Source organism: Ischnura elegans, chromosome 9, assembly GCF_921293095.1.
Source record: "Ischnura elegans chromosome 9, ioIscEleg1.1, whole genome shotgun sequence".
Classification (NCBI taxonomy): domain Eukaryota; kingdom Metazoa; phylum Arthropoda; class Insecta; order Odonata; family Coenagrionidae; genus Ischnura; species Ischnura elegans.
In genome coordinates this window covers 15797172-15816355 of record NC_060254.1, presented here as the reverse complement: position 1 = coordinate 15816355, position 19184 = coordinate 15797172, and the positions used below count along the sequence as shown (strand labels likewise).

The 19184-nt window shown below is 38.2% G+C and overlaps 1 protein-coding gene across 1 annotated transcript; it reads left to right on the top strand.

The window, feature by feature from the left end:
* Positions 1–1376: 1376 nt before the first annotated feature.
* On the top strand, positions 1377–2447 carry LOC124165894. Its single transcript, XM_046543434.1, has one exon. The coding sequence runs from the start codon at positions 1377–1379 to the stop codon at positions 2445–2447; it is 1071 nt and encodes a 356-aa protein (XP_046399390.1).
* The last annotated feature ends 16737 nt before the right edge of the window (positions 2448–19184 follow it).

Here is a 19184-nt window from a genome sequence, read left to right as displayed (position 1 = left end):
ACGCTAGATAGAATGGTAATTTTGTTCAGACTCCCACTATTGCTAGATTACTCCCAACTTAGCCCCTATCCTTAATCCACCACTAGGAAAGTAGTCAATTTTCGCCCGCTTATGTAATACCCAAGACACATAGATAACTAATAATGATTTCTCTGATGCTAACAGGTTTTAGCATTTTTTTAGCATTTATATACCCCACGAAACCAATTTGGTTCGGTATCAAAGGGCCATAAACAATGGGGATCTAGAGAAAGGCATCCACGAAGGGATCATCCCAGGGATTTTGATCGAGGAGACGAGGAGGTGGTCAGGCTGGAGTAAAATGTGATGAGAAGGGATAAGGGGGTAATATTTTCATGCCTATTTGGAGCGCAGGGACGTGCTTGATCGAGTTGAACTTTTAAAAATGTGTTGAGCAGAGCGGTGCAAAGTGTGTTGGTGGATTCATAGCAAACGATTTCGGTTTTTGGCACCAACTGATAGCCTCCCTCTGTCTCTCCGGGTCGAGGACTGTGGGAGGGGAAGTTTGTGAAAAAAACAAAAGAGCATCACGGTGGTTTGCGGTGAAGAGGATTTGTTCGACCCATATCGCGAAAAGTGGCTAACTGTGGAGGATTGGAGGATCATATTCGGCCGCAATGTGGGGATCGGTAGGGGGAGATTCTTTTTCAAAACCATCATTATTATCATTTAATGGTGGCAAGATGTGGAAAGAAGTGGGATCCATGGAGGAGAAAGGGTCTTCACCTGGACATGACCCAAAAACATTTCCCATTCCGAGCAATTGATGGGTATGAGGTCGCGCTCACAAGTTCGTCCGATAGATGAAGTTTCGCGATAGACCACTACGAGGACAGTAAGAACCTATAGCACATTAAACTCGTTTGCTTGTACAAAGGAATTGAATCGTGATTTTCTTCACGAAATGTCTGCAGCATATAATCCATTTCATTGCCTTCTTATATTTAATCCTGTCCGTCTCCTTTTAATTGCTCACTTTTCAGCGAATCTGCATGAATAGCACGATTCAAATACACTACTCCAATTTTTTTACGGAAAGTATAAACAATTCCTTTTATTTTGAAAGAGGATACACAGTTATATGAATAGCTTGATAACCCTCATGTTTTTATCGAAGAATACCCTATTCAAAGCGATTTGTTTCCATTTCTTATATAATTGGCATAAACGCCGTTATTTCAAAGTTCTCTTTTTTCCGACCTATGCTCTTACTGCGGACAAAGGTGAAAATACGTTTTCGTCCTATTCATCACAAATCCAACTACCAAAAATACTACCTACCATGATTCTCTCACAGTCCTTCGTGGTGTGCGGACGTATTTTTCTGTTGCTCTCTCTACTTAAAGCAGTCCACAATGCCTAGTGAGTGCGTCAAGTGCGGTTCCAGTATAAAGCGAAACCAGAAGCAGCTTACTTGTGATACATGTAAGAGACTGTATCACCCTCACTGTGCTTCATTGTCAGATACTGACTTGCAAACACTGGTAGAACTCCAGAAGACGTGGTCCTGTGATGTTTGCATCGGTGAATCCCGGAATTTACGCGGTGACAACACCCCAGTTCGAGCCACAGGTCATTCAGCTCCAAGTAGAACATCGCCCGAGAATGCCGACGACCCCCTCGCAGAGTTGCTTCATCGTATAAAGCAGCTGCAGGAGGATCATGGAGATCTGAAGAAGACCTTCATCACGTGGCAAGATACCTTCAACGACCAAACCGCACTTCTGGAACAAGTAAATGGGAAACTGGACACCCTAAAAGAGGACCAGAAGAAGCTAACACAGAAAGTAAGTGAAAACAGTGAACTGTTGACTGGACTTTCATCAAAATTTGTTCTCATTGAGGAAGAACTGTCAAAAGTTAAAGGTGCAGTAAACGTGCTCCAAGAAAAAGCAAATGACCTTGATCTTAAGTTAAATAAAGCTGAACAAAGCACACTGAAAAACTCAGTCGAGATAAGAGGTGTGCCGCTGTTCCAAGATGATGACATTCAAAGTGTGGTCATAAAAATTTGCTCCTTTCTTGGTGTGCATGTGTCAGCCGAGGATATAGACGGAGTTTTTAGACCCAGGCCTCGCCACAACAGTGATTCAGGCACACACGCCCCCCCGATTATTGTCAGTTTTGTGAGGCAGAGCAAAAAAAATGAGGTCATTGTGAACCGTCGTGCCAAGAAAAATTTCAGCTCTAAAGACGCGGGTTGCTTCTCCGATTCAACTTCTCTCTCCCAGATCAATCAAACAATATATATCGATGAAGCCCTCACCAAATATAATAGAAAAATATTTGCCCTCGCTAGAGGTCTTAAGAAGGAGGGCAAATTAAAATTTGTTTGGGTGAAAAACGGTAAAATCCTTGTGAGGCAATCTGAAACCGGCCCTGTTGTTGTCATCGAATCTCAGAGAGATCTGGATCTTTTTTTATAAATAGCGATAAGTGTTTGTCTGAGACAAATCTGTATGCTAGCACTGATAAAAATATCAATATTTCATTAATTAACGCTCAATCACTTGTCGCACATTTCGATGAATTTAAAATGTACTATGATTCTAGAAAGATCCATATAATTGGTGTTACTGAAACATGGTTGAAATCAAATATTGGAGATGATTTTGTTGCATTGAACAATTATACTCTTTTCCGAAATGACCGTGAAAGAAAGAGAGGGGAAGGAGTGGGTATATACGTCCATGAATCCTTACAAGCTGAACTGATCGGTTCGTCCCCTAGTGAATATTCGAACCGGCCAGAGTATTTATGCTTAGAGGTATGTCGACCACCAACAAAAATTTTAATTTTAATTATGTATAAACCTCCAAAATCTCAAAATTTAGAAGAATTTGAAAACTTCCTTGGGTATCACATTTCTATGTATGAAAATGTACTTGTGATGGGAGACTTTAATATTAACTTACTTAAACCCTCTTCAGAAAAAGATAGGCTGTTGGAAATGTTACAGGGATTTAATCTCAGCGTTGTAGCTACCGGGCCAACTTGCCATACGCACAACGCCCAGTCTGTTTTAGACTTATTCTGTGTCGATAATCTCAATAAGGTGGTTAAAATTGAATTATTCGATGAACCCGACATGTTTTGCCACAATCAAATGACTTTAGTGTATGATATTAAATCACCAGACCCATTAGTGAAGCACATAACCTACAGGGACTTCAGAAATTTTGACCACTCCAAATTCCTCTCCGACCTGAGTAATAAAGACTGGGATGCAATAGCGAATGCAATATCCCCAAATGATAAAGTAGAAATTTTCAATACCAACGTTATAGATACATTTGATTTGAACGCTCCTATTCGCACTATTCGTGTGACCCACCCACCAACTCCATGGATAACACCCGAAATAAAGACGGAAATTAAGCGAAGGAACTATGCCCGAGCATTATATAGAAGGTATGGTGACCCTGATGCCTTTGCATCGTACAAAGCCCTGAGAAAGTTTACGAAGAAAAAGATTCGTGAAGCAAAAAATAAATACTATCACGCGCTTTTCTCAGAATGCCAGAGTGCAAAAAATACATGGAAGCATTTGCGAAATCTCGGAATCGCTACAAAACATAAAGACGATAAGTTAAACATACATCCAGACATCATAAACAATTACTTCTCTCTCAGAAAGAAGGCAATTCTTCCCCAAACCTCCATCAGCAATGAGGCTGTTGATCTTGATAACCAGTTCTTCTTTTCACACGTGAAACTTACAGAGGTCACTAAAGCATGTAAAAACATCACCACAAACGCTAGAGGCTATGATGAAATTCCTATAAATTTTATTAAAAAGGCATTACCTATGTTACTACCTGTTCTCTTAAATATCTTTGACTCCTCTCTACAACTAGGTATATACCCAGATGTATGGAAAAGAACCTTTTTACGGCCAATTCCTAAATGTCCCAAACCTTCCAATCCGAGTGACTATAGACCAATAGGATTACTATGTGCCACAGCTAAAATACTTGAGAGAATCGTATTTGATCAAATAAGTGCGTATATCACCGACCGTAATATACTCGACCCAAGACAATCTGGTTTCAGGAAGGGACACAGCACACAAACTATACTTCTGCGCCTAACCGAAGACATATTAAAAGCAATGGATAATAGACAGTTAACTGTGCTTGTTTTGTTCGATTTTTCACAAGCATTCGATTCCGTTAACCACACTCTCCTATTGCAGAAGTTAAAAGCGTACAATTTCTCAAATAGTGTTGTTAAATGGTTCCGATCATATCTTTCCGAACGAATGCAGGCTGTAATAGGGAAGGACGGAGTAACATCTATTTGGCAAAATGTGGACACAGGAATGGTTCAAGGTTCTGTTCTTAGCCCATTACTATTCTCCATTTTTATCAACGACCTACCGAAATGCTTAATTCACTCACAATATTTTCTCTATGCCGATGACTTTCAAATATACCTTCATGCAACTCCTGAAAACCTCATACAAGCTATAGATAAGCTGAATACTGATATTGAACATATTAGCACGTGGGCTGAGACTAATGGTCTGAAACTAAATGAAAATAAATCAAAAGCCATTATATTTAGCAGTAGAAACCTTTCCCTCAAGATAAATCTTAACCACATCACAGAAATCATGGTTAAACATCGACCTCTCCCCTATGAAGAGCAAGTAAAAAAATCTGGGGGTAATTATGGACCGCAATTTAAATTGGAATGCGCATTGCATAAATGTTAAGAGTAGAAGCCATAAAACGCTTTATTACTTATACAAGACAAAGCGCCTGTTGCCCACAAACATACGAAAATCCATCGTAAATGCTCTCATTTTTCCCCATTTTGATTACTGTTGTGGTGTGCTAAGTAATATTAATGAAGAAACAAATAACAAATTGCAGGTAACGATGAATGCTTCACTGAGATTCATATATGATCTAAAGCGTTGGGATCATATTACAGATGCTTACAGAAAACTAAAATGGCTTAAAGTCAAGGAAAGACGCCTCTATTTGTCTATGGTTTCTGCCTTTAAAACTTTTAAATCCAGCTGTCCTCAGTACCTATTCAACTCTTTCACTTTTAAAAAGAGCATAATGAGTCGCTTAACGCGCTCCCAGCATATTGATCTACAGATTCCCCAGCACAAAACCGAAATATATCATAAATCTTACGTAGCTACAGTATCAAGGCATTGGAATGCACTCCCGGAAGATATTAAATCAAGTCAATCTTTAACTAGTTTCAAAATTAAATTATTCAAACACTTAATTCTAAAAACTGAAGAATCTTCCTAAGCACATTGTATCCTAAATTTAGTTTTAATTTAGCTCATTGTTATTAATAATATGTACGATATGTCAATTCCTCCTGTGTATGAGTGTAAATTTATATATTTCCTGTAATTAGTAATCAGACTTAGGATGTCCCAATTGTATGCTACTATGTATCACGGTACAGTCACTTGTTCTTTTATACTTTGTGAACTTACTCTATGTTTTTCAAAAAATTCATTTTGCCCCAGATCAACACTGTTTCATGTTTCATGCCTTGTTATGTATCGAGTGGAAGTTATTGTTGCTATGGGGAAGATACTATTTTTTTCTATTCTATGTAATATTTCTGCTGTACCTAAGTCTTTGTTATTTTTTTATTTATTACTGTCTTCTTATCATATAAAAAAAGCTAAATTTTTATTTCTGTAAAGTCTTTAGGACCTTGAAGGTCTACGATAATAAACGTTTATTATTATTATTTAAAAAAAATAGGTTCCAACGTATTTGATTTTAGGAGATATCTGTAGTTACTTTAGTCAATAGTTAATATCATTAAAATTCCGAAGGAGGAAAGTATATTTAGTTAGCCAAGACGGGAAAAGAGAATAGGAGAAAAATATACCATGAGATTAATGTCGCATACGATAAAAAGGCTTGACGAGTTATATAAAAATATGTAAATAACTTTGACTAAGTTGGGCATTCGGTTGTCGTAAATATCTGAACGACAAGTACATTCCAACAACTAAATCTTACTCACTTAACATAAATCTCTTTCAATATCAGTCTCTGGTAGCTGGTGATAAAATTACGTGAAGAATGGGGTAAAAAACTTTGCATAAAAATTAATAGTATGGCTTGAACCTAAATTAAAAAAGACAATTCAGAATATATTTTGAAATGAAAACTTTAAAAAGAATTTGGAGCAAAAGTGCTAGAAAACCGTAATACACCCATAATTCATGAAATAAATGTGAAAATTCACACCGTCGTTCCTTTCTTTTCCTTTCCAATATCACCAGCTTTTTTCCCTTTGACTTTATCTTTTAAAGATTATGTCATCGATCTCACCGCAAAAATGGTTGAATCTCAAAATCCTCGTCTAAAAGACGGTGAATAATACTTATACGGATGTGAAGGAGGCTTTGGCGAAAGGTGCTGAAAGGTTAACTCTTCACGCCTAAGAAAACGCCGTTGGCCTAGCCTGCCAAGAGCCATGAATTAACCGCCTCCTTTTGTGCAAACTTCTCGCCATCCTAAAAAGTCCCTTCCTCTTAATCTGTCTTTTTGCCGCCTTTCGCTGATGAGATGAATATTCATACCAATCGAAAGAGAGGGAAAAGAACTCTTAACCAAGAAGTATAGGGGCTCCATCGGTCTCACCTCCGAATTTTCGGCCAAGAAACTTTCTCTCCGAGCCGTCCAAAAATTAATGAAAGAATGAAAAGAACTCCAAAGATTTATTTTTTTCTTTCATTCGAAAGAATGATACCCTACTATGATCGATATCGCTTCGTGGGCCAGATGGAACAAATGAACCAATGTCACGACTCATAATTGAATACATACCAATGATAAATTTTCTTTAAATTTAAAATAAACCTTAGCAATTGAAAACACAACATCATTAGCAATATCAAGATGGTATAATAATAACAAATGTTCTAATATCTACAGGTATATGATAAAACTCAGTGTTTAAAAAAATATTCGACCAATATTCTAATCCTGACTTCTTAGTTTTGCGACAAATATTTCTTTAGCGGGAAAATGTGTATTGCAAAATGAGATGTGTGCATTGGACCGACACAGATCTCAGCATCTAAAATGTGACGTCAAAGCTGTCTTTATACTAGTTCCATCTACCGGGATACATTTGGTACTGTTTCTTATCTATAAACGTTTTTTTTTGTAATGTTGTACGAGGCAAACTGCTATGGAAATGGAATAAAAAATCTTTAAGGAAGATTTTCCTGGTTGTTTCCCAGTTGAACAAGATACCAGGAACAAATTGATTCAATCGGTCCTTTTTCCAGGCAGAAATGGTCGGATAAGACTATTATCAATTGTTATCACAAATATAATTTTTTATATTATAGCACCCGATTTTGATAACGTATTCTGTTGGAAGTTTCTTGATTAATTTCACTTAGGTTATACATGTACGCCCTTCACCAATTTAAATAGGTTGATAAGTTGGCAGTAACAAATAATATGTCATGAAATTGTTCGTTGAGTGTATATTATAAAAATAGTATGCCTATGCATATACGCACTCAGTGTACACACTAATATTTCTATTATAGCCTCAATTAAAAAGCTTTCATTAGATTTTTATTGCAATTTATTTTAATGAAAGTTTGAAAAGAACTCCAAAGATTTATTTTTCAATTTCATTCTAAAGAATGATACCCTACTCAGAAAGTTTGCGAGCACTTATTACGAGAAAAAAAGAATTTTCCTATTCATGTTTCATAGTAGAATATTTGGTAGGATTATCAAAGCACTATTCGAACTTTCGTTAAGTTACAGACCTCAATTTCATTGAATCTTCCTCATATCACCCACCTTCAAGTCAATGCAACGCCTGATTCCCTTCATATTTTCCAATGATATTCCGTTTTTGCCTCGTTGAAGAAGACTACACAATATTTCCACAGAAATTCATTTCCACACGATGTGTTTCATTATCAAGTGTTGCGAAGAGGACGAAAGGTTTCGTGCGGAAATAGGTCTTGTGGAAATATTATACTGTCTCGTTCAGTCAGGAATAATAATTTCCAACACATAGCACCCCATATCGTTAATTATATCCCTATATTTACCGCACAAGTGCTGATGCGTCTAATCACTGACACGAATGTCGTTAACATGCACAGCCTTCTCGTACTTCAATATCCGCAGATGCACAGGATCACTAGCAACCCAGACACATTGCCGCCCGGTGTGAGTAGTTGACGATCGTTTTCGCGCTTGAAACACGAGTGCAGAAGCGTTATCCGATAACCATAGTGTCGGAGGCGATAACCAGCGAGTCGTGTCTTCGCTGCCCTCACCCATTACGAGGGGGATGCGTAGTTCATTAAGTGCAGCAAAGAAGGCGAAGAAAGATAATTGGCCGGTTAATCACAAGGAAATGCCTCCCACCGGAGAGAAGTGTAAAGAGCTAATTTGTCTGACAAAGGAGCTCACGTTTCAAAAACGTTCCAATGTCATAAAACTGTGCTAGAAGCACTAAAAAATGTACATGGGTTGCTATGCGTTACAAGAATTGGTGCACATTTTTTAAACATAACCTCATTTCTAAGCAGGTACGTGTAATCAAATGCTAAAATTTTAAGAATAAATCACCAGCATGATACACTGATGTAGCAAAAGTTTTTTTTTTTTTGAAGAAAGAGAATGTGATTAGCTCTGAGAAAAATAAGGAACTTTTTGTTGTATTTCACATATTTTGGAAACGGCGTAACTGCTTTGCTTGTCACATATTCCAATTTAATTTGCATACATTGCCCTAAAATTTCCTTAGTAAAATGATATGATAAGAGGGTGAAACTGAAAACTTTGAGCCAACTCGTAGCAGATTACATTCACTATTCTAGTTAAATGGAGAGAGTTTCCTTTCGCCATGTCAGTGTTACATGTGCTTATTCATGTAGTCTTGCGCTACATCTTTTGTGGCGCAACCTTTGAATTTAAGAGTATTACTTTAGAACTGGCAACACAGATGCGAAAACATTCTGATAATGTGTGCAACCAATCCTCTGGAACCAAAGGCTTTAGAAGAGTTCCGAGGTAATGCAAAAGGTCAGTGAGAAACATATTAAACCCGTTGTTTCAAGCACTAAACTCTCATTACTTTTCCCCGCCACGGACAATTATCCTCAATCCCCTCCTGGTTAAGTTTACGAGATACGACCGAGCAGTAGGTAATTCCCTCACATGGCCAGCTAAACTGCTTATAAAACGTGGGCGTTCATTTCATCACTCCAGCCCTCGTTCGTTAAAGCAAAAAGGCATGTGTGGGGCTACAGCTTACTCAACTAGATTCCAACTGACTCGCTAGGGTGAAAAACTAAATGACTTAATGACGCAGACCATTCATTCCGAAGGGATGGGGAGATATACGGCGAAGGTCAGATACAGGGTTATCAGTGTCGTAAGATGGAAACACAACAACGGAGAGAAGATTTGAATGCAAATGAGAGCCACTCCTGAATTATTCCGGTGGACAGTTTGGCTTGGAGAAGGGAGCTATAAACGATAGCAATGGGATGAGAGCAGGGACATTCGAAATGAGAAAGTAATGTCCGGTTTCAGAGTGAAAATGGAAGAGGATGCATGTGTCTGTACGGGGAAAAAGTAACACGATGAAGAGGATGTTCTGAAACCTAACATGGCCCCTTTAATTGCTGCGTAGCACCTTAAGCCTGTTTTCTCTAAAATACCACGTGATAAGAACAATACTGACCTGTTGCACCGCTACGTAAGTGCTTATAGAGACATAATGACTCCCTATGCTTGGTGATGGGCGACTGATCATAATCAATATTGCTATTTATTCAACGGCTAAATCCGTGTAATTATACTCGATGTAATAAATATGTAGCTCATTATTCATTTTACCGGTATTGGGCGTCACCAAGGAAAAATGGTACCTTCTCCTGGGTGGTTAACAATAGGTGGTGGATAGAATTTTGGTGCCTGTATGGATAAAAATAAAGTAATCCATGCAAATTTATTTGGGATTAAATTAAATATGCCCATGTTGAAAAAAATAAATCAGTTTAAGATGAAAATTTAACAGTGGGCAAGTAAATATTATCATTTACTCGTACTTCAATAATGTGACACGATGCCCTGCTGCTCGTTATCGCCCTTATGGGAAATTCATAAAAGTTATATTACAACAGTTTGATTCTCCCTTTGAAATTTATATTTTTCATGGGCGAAAGATCAAATGACGCAATTTTCATTTTATTTCAAGTATCTGGGAGAAAAAAGTAATATCCACATTATTAACCTCAACCCGGTGGTATAAAATGCACATAAATATATCACAGAAGAGTAAGAAGGATCCTACATAAATAGCAGCAGTACAAATATTAGCCGTCCATTTCAGGAGGTCGATAGAGACAACTACCACTCACAAACTCGAAAGAATAGTGAATGGCAGTTGAAATTGGCTGGAAAACAGAAATGAAATTAATCTAATTTCCATTGTGTTTCAAGTATCTGGGATATAAAAGTTATACCAACATTTTAATCTCAGCTCACCGGTGTGAACTGCTCATAAATATGTCACAGAAGGATCTAATATACTTAACTGGTAGCACAAATACAAGCCCTCCACTTTAGGTGGTCTGTAAATGGCAACTGCCACATACAAGCTCTTGCTTTCGAAACTGGCTGGAAAACTGAAATGATAATTTTGGGATGTTATCAATAAATTCTACTTAGTATTAGTTATGTAGTAAGGCCGAAATGATTTGTTTGACCAATTTCCTTATGGATATTTCGTATGGTTTAGCGTGTGCGGCATTAGAGTATTTCGGAGAATATAGAGGATAAGGTAGGGGAACGTTCAATCTAGGGAATGCAGCGATGCAGGGGTGGATGTCTATAAATAACGTGGCAAGAGTAAGCCCTCGGAATTGGGAATCGAGAGATTAGAGGGTGGAGAAAAAAATACGGCTTTGGAGGTTCTGTTGGCTCAGGGGTGAGAAGTAAGGCGTCGAGGCTGTAACGAGCATTATCCAGAAAAGGCTCACGTATGCTTATATAAATGGGCTTAAAGATTAGGTTTCATTTACGGTAGAAATATAGAGGATATACACAACATATGCAATAAAATATATGCAATATATTTTACTTCCCTGCTAAAATAAAACGCGCTCATGAATATCCTAAATCTCAGAAACAAGGAATTAAGTTTGTGAAAATTATGAAGAGAGACAAATGGCGACTTTGACTCAATTACACATATCGCCACAAGGGGAAACTCAACGATATTCTAACCATCTAGCCGTAAGTAGCTTCTTGCTAATGCTATAGTTGATTGTTGTAGGCCTAAGAAATGCTAGCAACAGTCCTGGTATTTCTAGTTCCTTTAAATATTCATTGCTACTTCGCGCAATATTTTTCTCTCTCATTCACTCTATGTCTCAGCAATAAATTTCTATTTTGCTACCCTAGAGTATATGCTTTTATATAATGGCTTCACCTCTCATTGACAGAGGGGAAATAATACTGGAAAATAGAATGTTTCGGAGAATAAATAATTCTTTCAATGGCTCAGCAAAGAAAACCATTCTCGGAATTGTACCTAATTCATTTAGTAAATAACAGGGCATTACGTATTTAGCTCCAATGATTTATTGTCAAAATCAAGTTGGCTGACTTCACTGAGTCTGTCCACAAGGATTTAAACAAAGCCGATAGTGGATATTTATGCTTTGCAAAAATTACTCTTTACACAACACATATCTTTAAATTATCATGTTATTGCTCAAATAAATTCAGAATTCAGCACTTTAGATGAAATCAAGCTGCGATTACTTCAGCGTCATTTGAAAGTCAATGCTAAGAACCCGCAAATTTGCCCTGAATTGCGATTTCTTTACGACTTTGGCCCTACTCGGAGTAGTATGTAGCTTAAATAATGCTTCTAAAAAGTTGAGAATCTAAATCAAGGGACAGAAGAAATTTAACTTCCTTGGTTAATAAAATCACGGAGAAAACTTTCAAGCAATATTCAAGTATCGATCTGATATGATGCTTCAAGAGTAAAATTTCCTCTGTCTGTTTGGGGAATAACCTATTTTTCGTAACTCATTACCAATACCTTATTTATGTCCTATCATTTCTGCACGTATCATGAAGGATACATGAGTCTATTATACTACTCGGGCTATGATGACTCTATGATAGTGCCTTGAAAATGCAACTTCCCTGACGGTAACTTTACACTTAATTTTGAAGATAGATTCTCCCCATTATTTACTCAGTTATTTTCACTAGTCCGCTATCGCCATGGCGTAAGGGAAAAAAATATCCTCAGACACAAATATACGGGTGGAACGTTAAAATTTGAGTCAACGGTGATATGGAGACGGACATTCGTGACGAAAGCGATTCCAATGGATGATATTGAGGGGCAAAATCGTGTAGGCTATCATAAAAAAGAAGATAATTCGTGGGAGAATGACTGTAACGCAGATTTAACGTGCTACCCCAAGCCGGACCGAGATGGTTGGCCTCCCTGAGTGCATAAAACAATCCACAAGCACTACCTTCCCTAATCTAATCCCCGCAACTCTCCCCTCTCTCGACCCCATTCACTGAAAATACTCCAGCCCTTATAAAATATTACAGCCACATCGGCGCCGTACGCGCGGGTTTTCCACTGTTGTGGCCACCTGGGAATACTACACCCCCATTTTCCCGCTCTCCTCCTTTGAAGAGTAAGTACTTTTACCCTCACCTGGACTCTACTTGCTTCTCCTGTGCTTCAATTGCTAACGCCTTCCGGGGGTCGAGATCGGAACCTCGCACACTGCACCTTTAGAAAGCGAACGGAAAATCCCCCTTCCGAATATGTTATCACTGAAACGTTTTATTTTTTTATCTCCCCTTTCAACCCACCTATCTCTACCACACCAGAGGGAGGAACGGAGAACTACACCTCTCCACGAGAAACGCTTACATATACTTTCTCCTCCTCCACCTTCAGGAAGAAGGAAACAGTCCCGAAAGATGTTTCCATTCCCACATTATGCTTCCATTCGCGTAGAAGTGTATTTTTTCCAGAGTCCACAAGGAAATAAAGGTACCGTGCCGCGTGCGGAATGAGCAATGAGGAGATACAAACCAGAAGGCTGCGAGAGTCCCGGGTCCATCCGACAACCAATGATCCTCGCTGATAGAGCTTTTAGGTTGGAGAGTTTAAAAGACTTTTAGGGAGGTCAACGCGTGTGGAGAGAGGTTAAAGGGTAGGTCGGTGAAAGGGTGGAACGAGAAGATACGCGCTCACACACCCTCCACCTTATCTCGCTTTCATGCCCAATATCGAGCGGTGATAACACTCCCAATCCCTTCGCTCGGCTATTTTATGCCACCGAGTCCCAAGACCACGTGTTCGGAATCGAGACAGACCAACAAGGACGCAGCGCTGACGCGTAAATAGAGGAATGAATAAAGAACTTGGCCATTCGGTTCCACCCACAGGTAATGAAATTTTTCTTTTTTATTGCACCCAAGGCATTACAAAAATACGTTTAAAGCTTACAATGCACTGAGACCATTCACAAAATTACCCAAATGGTCCTTTAATCCGCGCACCAACTGGACCACTCCGAAAAAATGTGATTCTGAAATTGTAAAATCTTTAGCGGTTAATATTATGTCAATCAATAGAACATTCGGGTAAATCCACGTATATGGCTTAAAAGTGAACATTAGTCCTGAAATGTGCCCAAACATTAGTCCTGAAGAGGTCCCCGGTAGAGGGGAAGATACGATGACCCTTAAGCCACAAGACGCGGGTTGACCCAGAAGTTCTATGAGTTGAAAATGTCTTGTTGTAGTTTCAAAATAGATCTATCCATATGTTCAATTGAAGGGCTCAATATCAATGACGGGATGAATTTATTCTCACCATCCGCTTAATTTTTGGGCTGATTTTTTAAAAAAGTAAATAATTTCTCTTTCCATGTTGGATTTTTCGCAGCAAATTTTTGCATTAATATTGTATTTCTTGTTCTAGTACGTTTTACCAATGCTTCACTGTTAACAGGTGAAATGCTTATGGCTAATATTTGTGAAGCATGAAGTTAACAGATCCTACAAAGAAATATTTTATTTCTCATTCAGTAATTCAAACATAAGGCTGGTTTCAACGCCACCGCGGGCGATCTTAGCTCAGGTTTGAGGTACTTAAATGATTTTGACCTCAAAAAATCCATCTTCTTTGATGTTGCTATATGAGATATACCGATACGATCGAACACCTACGACCATTAGCCACGGTGAAATGTCCCCAGGAATTGGGTAACTGGACACTGTAGTGGTCTACTAAGAGAGCCAAAGGCAAGATACCAGCACGGAGAATTATTTTCCACAGGCAACTAATGACAGCTCCAAATATTTTTTAGACATTATACGACGAATATCGGTGGACTAAGAAATTTACGAAGAAGGATTTGGTTCTTTCCCGGCGAATGCTGTTGATGAAATCTTCTCGGGAAATCAGCCGGGTGATGATGGCCATTGCTGCCGATGAAATCTTCTCGGGAAATCAGTCGGGTGATGCTGGCCATTGCTGCCTCAGCCGGGTGATGATGGCCATTGCTGCCTCAAAAAAAAAGGCAGCAATGGCCATCATCACCCGGCTGATTTCCCGAGAAGATTTCATCATAAGAAATTTACGATTTAAAAACGTCGACTAGTTAATTTTGAGGAATGTCTTGACAAATAAGCTGGAAATATAATGTACTATAAGCCAAAAAATCACTCAAAGAACTTTTACAACTAACCCAGAAAAATATGCTATTTATTTACTTTTGTGAACAAAATTTGAAATACATTGAGTATTATATAAAATCAATATTTTATAAATATTGTATTCGGAAACGGTGTCAACTCCAGCCAGGAGAAAATTGCACGCATTGTTATCAATTTCGTATTTATATAGGTTTGCATCACATAACTACAGAGCTGGATCCACAGATACTTTAATTTTTATTTCCCAACTTGGTGGGAGTCTGGCTGGTGTGGTGGCTAGAGCGTTGGCTTCCCACCCCATGGGCTTAGGTTCAAAAGGTAGAGAATTTTTCAGACTGCCCGATCTGCTTGAGTGTTGTGTGGAGGACATTTCCAGAGCAACACTCCGTCCGTTGGATGGGATGTTTAGCCGTGGTCCCCTTGGCGTTAAGAGTAAGCTAATGCCGACGCCGGGTTTCTCTCCACCCTTCCCTCACGGTGCATATGACCTCAGCTGTCGGTCGCCTCCTCCAAATACCATACCATACCAAACGTAGTTGTTTTATGCTCAGGTGGCGTTCTTATATACCCAGTCTGACCCGCACCCATAGGGTAGCAATTATTCTCAGCCAAAACCTTTAATGAGTAACTACTTCTGTTCAGGTCTCGTCTTTTTTGAAACTTTGGCAATGTCGGAAGCGAGTCTTACAACAGCCTAAATCACACCCTGAGGTAATTCACTGAGCGAAATAATTGAAGATAAAGGCTACTCCACAGAGGAATCTTTATCTGATCTCCTTCACTTCCTCTCACATGGGACGCCACCAGATTGCGACCGCCATGTCGCGTCGCCACTGTCACAGTTCACAGTGTTTTTTAAAGATACATACTATGCGGGTTGCTTAGACCTAGTTTTTTTAAGAATTCTTTATATCGATAATATTTCGTAATTTAAAGCCCATTCTCCCCATTCGAAAATACTTTTATTCATAAAAATAGCATTTTATCTCTCACAGCAAAGTTTGAACACGATCTGGAGCTGACCCTTGAGCAATCTCATCAGCGATGATATTAAGCATACAAAACTGACACTATGACACTATTCAGGTGTCGGAAACTCTCTTAAGTCATGCTTGACGAACTTCATGAATTAAATAACGTGGTAATAAATTTTAGGACGCTGATACGCACATTTAGCTTGATTTACAACTGGCAGTTAAATATTTATTCATCGATTGTTTTTTTGCTGTTACCAGAGTGATGCGTAAATGTTCATATTTACCATTGCTGAGATACATTTGGATATCTTTCATACGATAACCTCGATTTAACAAACATTGATGTGAATTTTAACGTTCGCATGTGTTAGTCTTAACTTACAGGTATAACCTTAAAGAGATTCACTTATTTCCGAGACACATACTAGATAAGCTAAGTTAATCTTGCTGTAGAAAGTAAAACATCGACTGATATAATTAATTGGAATACCATCAAAAAATATTTTCTTCACGAAGAACCATTACATTTGAACACTAAGATGAGGAAGCCAGAATTTCTTAGAAAAGATGGTGAAAAAGTAGTTCAATGCCACAACCGAACTCTTCCCAGCTGACTCGAAATTGTAAATGAAATATTACATAGTAAGAATTTTCTGTAATTACAAAATGTACGCATTACAGCGGCAGGAATTTAAATGTGACGCAGATAAATAGGGTAAATAAATACTCCCTTCATATTGCACTTTTTAAACTCTTAGTCATTTAATTTAAAATTGCAAGTTTGAAGCTACTCACGCAAGACGTGCCACTTAAAAGTCACCTAATAAAGTAAATCTGCTATTCGCGATGGCTTCGTAAGTGACAACAATTGACGACCAATCTGTCTTCAGTTGACCTTTAGTAATTCGTTTTCATTCATTCACCCTATTCTCTTTAATTGCAATCCAATTTTTCTTCCCTAGTCGCTATTATTTTATGCATTTTTATTTTACATATAAGCTTTGAAACTTACTCCACTTAATCCTTATATATTTCTACCAGGTTAGTTAATTAATTGGTCTCCCAAATAGGAAATTTTCCCTCTAAAATTTAGCGAAGCTTTTCAACTGAAGAAAAGTATGTAGGCAACAAAAAATTACGTAGAAAACAGGACTAGGTATTTCAATCCAGCGCTTAGGGAGGAATCTTGAAAAAACGTATGAACTGAATTAAACCACTGCCAACTCGGCCTACACTTTTGCAAAGTAATCATCGGTTTATCCTTACTGAGGTATCCTATCCAATAAATGGAGTACCATTGACCATAATCATCGGAAAGACAAAGCGTCTAATTTAGACATAATAATACCTTACCATGAATTAAGTTTGCTGCTATTTTTTCTACAGCGCTGTTATCAAAATATTTTTTGTTACAAAGAAATTAAGGGCCTTTAAAGAAAGAAGGTAACGAAAAATTTACCCATTTAAGTGATATAAATTTACCCATAATGATTTCTTGGAGGAAATCTTTAAAGTCGCTCACTCTTCAATAGTAAGTCTGACATTTTTTTCGTACTCGAAAACATTATGCATCTTAAAACTAAAACTTTCTACATTTAAATCACTGCCTTCGAAAAAAAATCAAATGAGATTCACGTACTTTCGCCTTTAATCACCTCTGTGTTGACTTTCAGTTTTCGGCGACATTTTTAAAAATATAAAATTATGCGACGACATCCTTGCATACATAGGACACTTCTTTTTCACATTTTATTTTTCATCAAAATCCGTGAATTGAATTCAGAGGTTGTATATATGTAAACGAATCACAACTATTAGTGTTCTTAATACCATATATAATGGGATATTCACTTAACGTAACGCGGAAGGTAAGCAAATACCTCAAGTTGGCAAGGAAGTAGCTTAGGGCGCTGAGAATAAGATGAGAATTTTGGAGGAGAGGGCTGTTGGTGGGGAGAGAAGGGGCAGGGGGCGTTGTCCCAGATAGCAGAATCGGTCTCCATAGCGAAGAAATAGAATCGACTCGAGTCGCATAGCCTCCGAAGCCATTGTCACCGAAAAGAGTTAATTTCAGGCCCTATTGGAAGACTAGAGATCCTAGTCGTTCCAACTAATCTCTTTCTCTCATCTCCCCCGTATCACTTATTCGCTAGACTTGGGAATCCTCCGTTTGAAGAGATTATCCAAGCTGCGAGGAAGGGGCCGAAAAGATCTTGCCAGCGAATTCCTTCTTCCTATGACCCCACTCCCCCTTCCACCGCTCGCGATAGACGTAATCTCTTTAGATGTAACTCGTTCGGCCGAGAATTAACCCCGCGCTATTCTCCAGTCCCACGCTGGATTGCCTGCGACGGCGAGGGCACTCTACTACTCCTTCACCCGGTGTCGTTTTTCCTAATCAAAATAGTTATCTCGTTCCGGCAAGTTTCCTCCACCCCCACCCCTGGGCAAGTTTCCTGAAACCATGCAACGCAAGCAAGAATCACTTTTCCAAATTACACCTGCTAAAAAAAATAGTCTAACGGAAAGAAACTAAGCCCTAGAATAAGGAAGTTTTCCAAAGGCCTCACAATTGGGGTCGGCAACTGCAACATTCTACGCATCATCAACATTTATGGGATGATGCGGAGAAGAAATTCGATTCCAGCACGCGGGATATCAATTTTGGATCTTAAAATCTTTTCTTGGATCGTGATGATATCTGCTACTGAATATCAAACCCATCACAGCAGGAAATCAATACAAAAACTATGGATATATTTCCAATTTCAAAGTGCAACTTGAATGAAGTAGAGCCAAATTCTGCTTACATTCTTCTTGGATTTTATCGTTGGTGGAAATGCTTCTTTTGAACCACTTTATTCAATGACAAAAGAAACTTTAGACCTTTTATTGCAAAATAACATTCATCAATCATTTTATGCTTTTTATAATCACTTCATGCATGATAAAATTTAAAAGTATGTGCTACCTTCGCGTAATGGCAAATACTATAATATAGGAGGAAGAATGTGCATTTAATTCATTGAATATGCTTGGAAGTCACATAGAAATAGCATTATAATGTTTTTAGTCCAAAATAAGAAATATATTCCTTGTGATGTAGTCAAATGAAATTTTTGGCCAATTAGGGTGCCGTTTGTAATTGATTGATAGAATGACTAAGATCAAATAAAAAATCAGTAAGACGTATTAGAAACTGATCTGACATAATATTCAAATGAAATGCAACTAATTTTAATTAATTAACATCGTAAAAAGAATTAAAAGCAGGGTAAGATGTTTATTTTTATGCCCAAATATTTATTTTCCTCAGCAAGGAGTCCCACGAGAAAAATAATCATACAATTGAAGAATAACAGCAATAAAATAAAAATTAACCCAAATAGGGTGCCCAGCTGCCTCTAGCCCTACTTCACATACATTTGTACAG